The sequence below is a fragment of the Nestor notabilis genome, unplaced genomic scaffold (assembly GCF_000696875.1).
Source record: "Nestor notabilis isolate BGI_N333 unplaced genomic scaffold, ASM69687v1 scaffold30029, whole genome shotgun sequence".
Taxonomy (NCBI): Eukaryota; Metazoa; Chordata; class Aves; order Psittaciformes; family Psittacidae; genus Nestor; species Nestor notabilis.
Genome location: NW_009944600.1, coordinates 1 through 1,753, shown reverse-complemented (window position 1 = coordinate 1,753; position 1,753 = coordinate 1). Strand labels below are relative to the sequence as shown.

General features: G+C 61.5%; 1 protein-coding gene across 1 annotated transcript; it reads left to right on the top strand.

The window, feature by feature from the left end:
* Positions 1–62: 62 nt before the first annotated feature.
* On the top strand, positions 63–1,721 carry DMTN (dematin actin binding protein; the record flags this gene model as incomplete). The annotated part of the gene is made up of 7 exons (XM_010022493.1): positions 63–119; positions 390–542; positions 668–777; positions 865–971; positions 1,079–1,142; positions 1,229–1,277; positions 1,648–1,721. Coding segments are annotated over 7 exons (614 nt in total), but the record flags the coding sequence as incomplete, so codon positions are not given.
* Between the last annotated feature and the right edge of the window lie 32 nt (positions 1,722–1,753).

The window sequence follows — 1,753 nt, the reverse complement described above, 5'->3', positions numbered from 1 at the left end:
CACAAACCATTCTATGATTCCATGATTCTATTCCCGGCCCCTAAACCCCTTTTTCCTTGCAGAGACTGACACAACAGAGCTCAACATATACAAGAAACCTCCAATCTACAGGCAGAAAGGTGAGGGGGGAGCCTGTACCACGGGATGGAGCACCCATGGGCGCTGCCTGACCCTCCCTGTGCCCCACAGAGCACCACTCCAGCGCCCACCACGGGAAGCATCTCATAGAGGATCTGATCATCGAATCCTCCAAGTTCCCGGCGGCGCAGCCCCCGGATCCCAACCAGCCTGCCAAGATAGAGACCGACCAGGCAGAAAGGTGAGGGGGGAGCCTGTACCACGGGATGGAGCACCCATGGGCGCTGCCTGACCCTCCCTGTGCCCCACAGAGCACCACTCCAGCGCCCACCACGGGAAGCATCTCATAGAGGATCTGATCATCGAATCCTCCAAGTTCCCGGCGGCGCAGCCCCCGGATCCCAACCAGCCTGCCAAGATAGAGACCGACTACTGGCCGTGCCCCCCATCCCTGGCTGTCGAGGGTATGCTGTAGTGGGTAGGTGGGGAACTGGGACAGGGGAGGGAATAGGCTGCACCAGGGGGTGTATCCCCCCCAAAGACCCCGTGGGGATGCTGAGGATGGATGTAACATCCCATCTTCCCCCAGAGACAGAGTGGAGGAGGCGGATGGCCTCAAAGAGAGGGGAGGAGGAAGAGGAGGACCTGACAGAGGAGATGAAGAACCTGCGGGAGCTCCAGAAGCAGGAGCTGAGCAAGGTGAGGGGCAGAACAGCGGGTGGGCACCTTGTGAGGGGCTGGGGCTGTGCTGACACCAACCCCTGGCTCATGCCCCTTTGCCCCCAGATCACCTCCAACCTTGGGAAGCTGATCCTGAAGGAGGAGATGGAGAAATCTCTTCCCATCCGGAGGAAAACCCGCTCTCTGCCGGACCGGACGCCTTTCCACACATGTAAGTGGGATGATGCTCTTCCCGTATCCCACCTCTTCCCGTTTCCAGCTGGTGCCTCGGGCTGCCTGCACCCTGCCAGGCCCCACAGCCCTGACTGCACCTCTGCTACCTCCTGACGGGGACCTACAAGAGCTCCTCCCTGCCCGCCTCCGGCAGGAGCACCCTCACCCGGGTGAGTGCAGGCAGCTCCTGTGCTGCACCTCCATGGATGGGGTCCGGGGTGGCATCACTCTGATCCTGTCCCCTGTTCCCTTTCAGCTGCAGTCAGCAGAGTTCAGCTCAGCAGGCAGCGAGAAGAGCAGCCCTGGTGAGCATCAGGGGATGCGGGAATGTCCCATGGGATGAGGGATGCCGAGGCTCAGCAGAGCGTGGAAAACCACCTCTTGGGGCTTGGCGTCACCCAGGTGGGGGGGCACAGCGGGACTGAGCCCTGCTCCTCTCTGTTTTCCAGGCCTGCAGGTAAGCGCTCGTCCGGATGCTGATGGAGACCCAGCGAGAGGGTGACGTACATGGGGGGAGGACACGGCCACCCTGGGATGTGTCCCGGGAGGGAAAGGGGAGAGCTGTGAGGGGGAACATTGGGTTTGCCAGTCCCCAGGCTGGAGCCCATCACCTTGCCTTCAGTTCAGGTGGGAAAGACCAGTCCTTTGGGGAGGTGGGGGTCACTCTGACACCAGGTTTGTCCCCCCAGAACGGCCAGCGTGGACGCATGGATAGAGGCAATTCCCTTCCCAGCATGCTGGAGCAAAAGGTGAGTGGGGCTGGGGGACACTGAGGGGTATG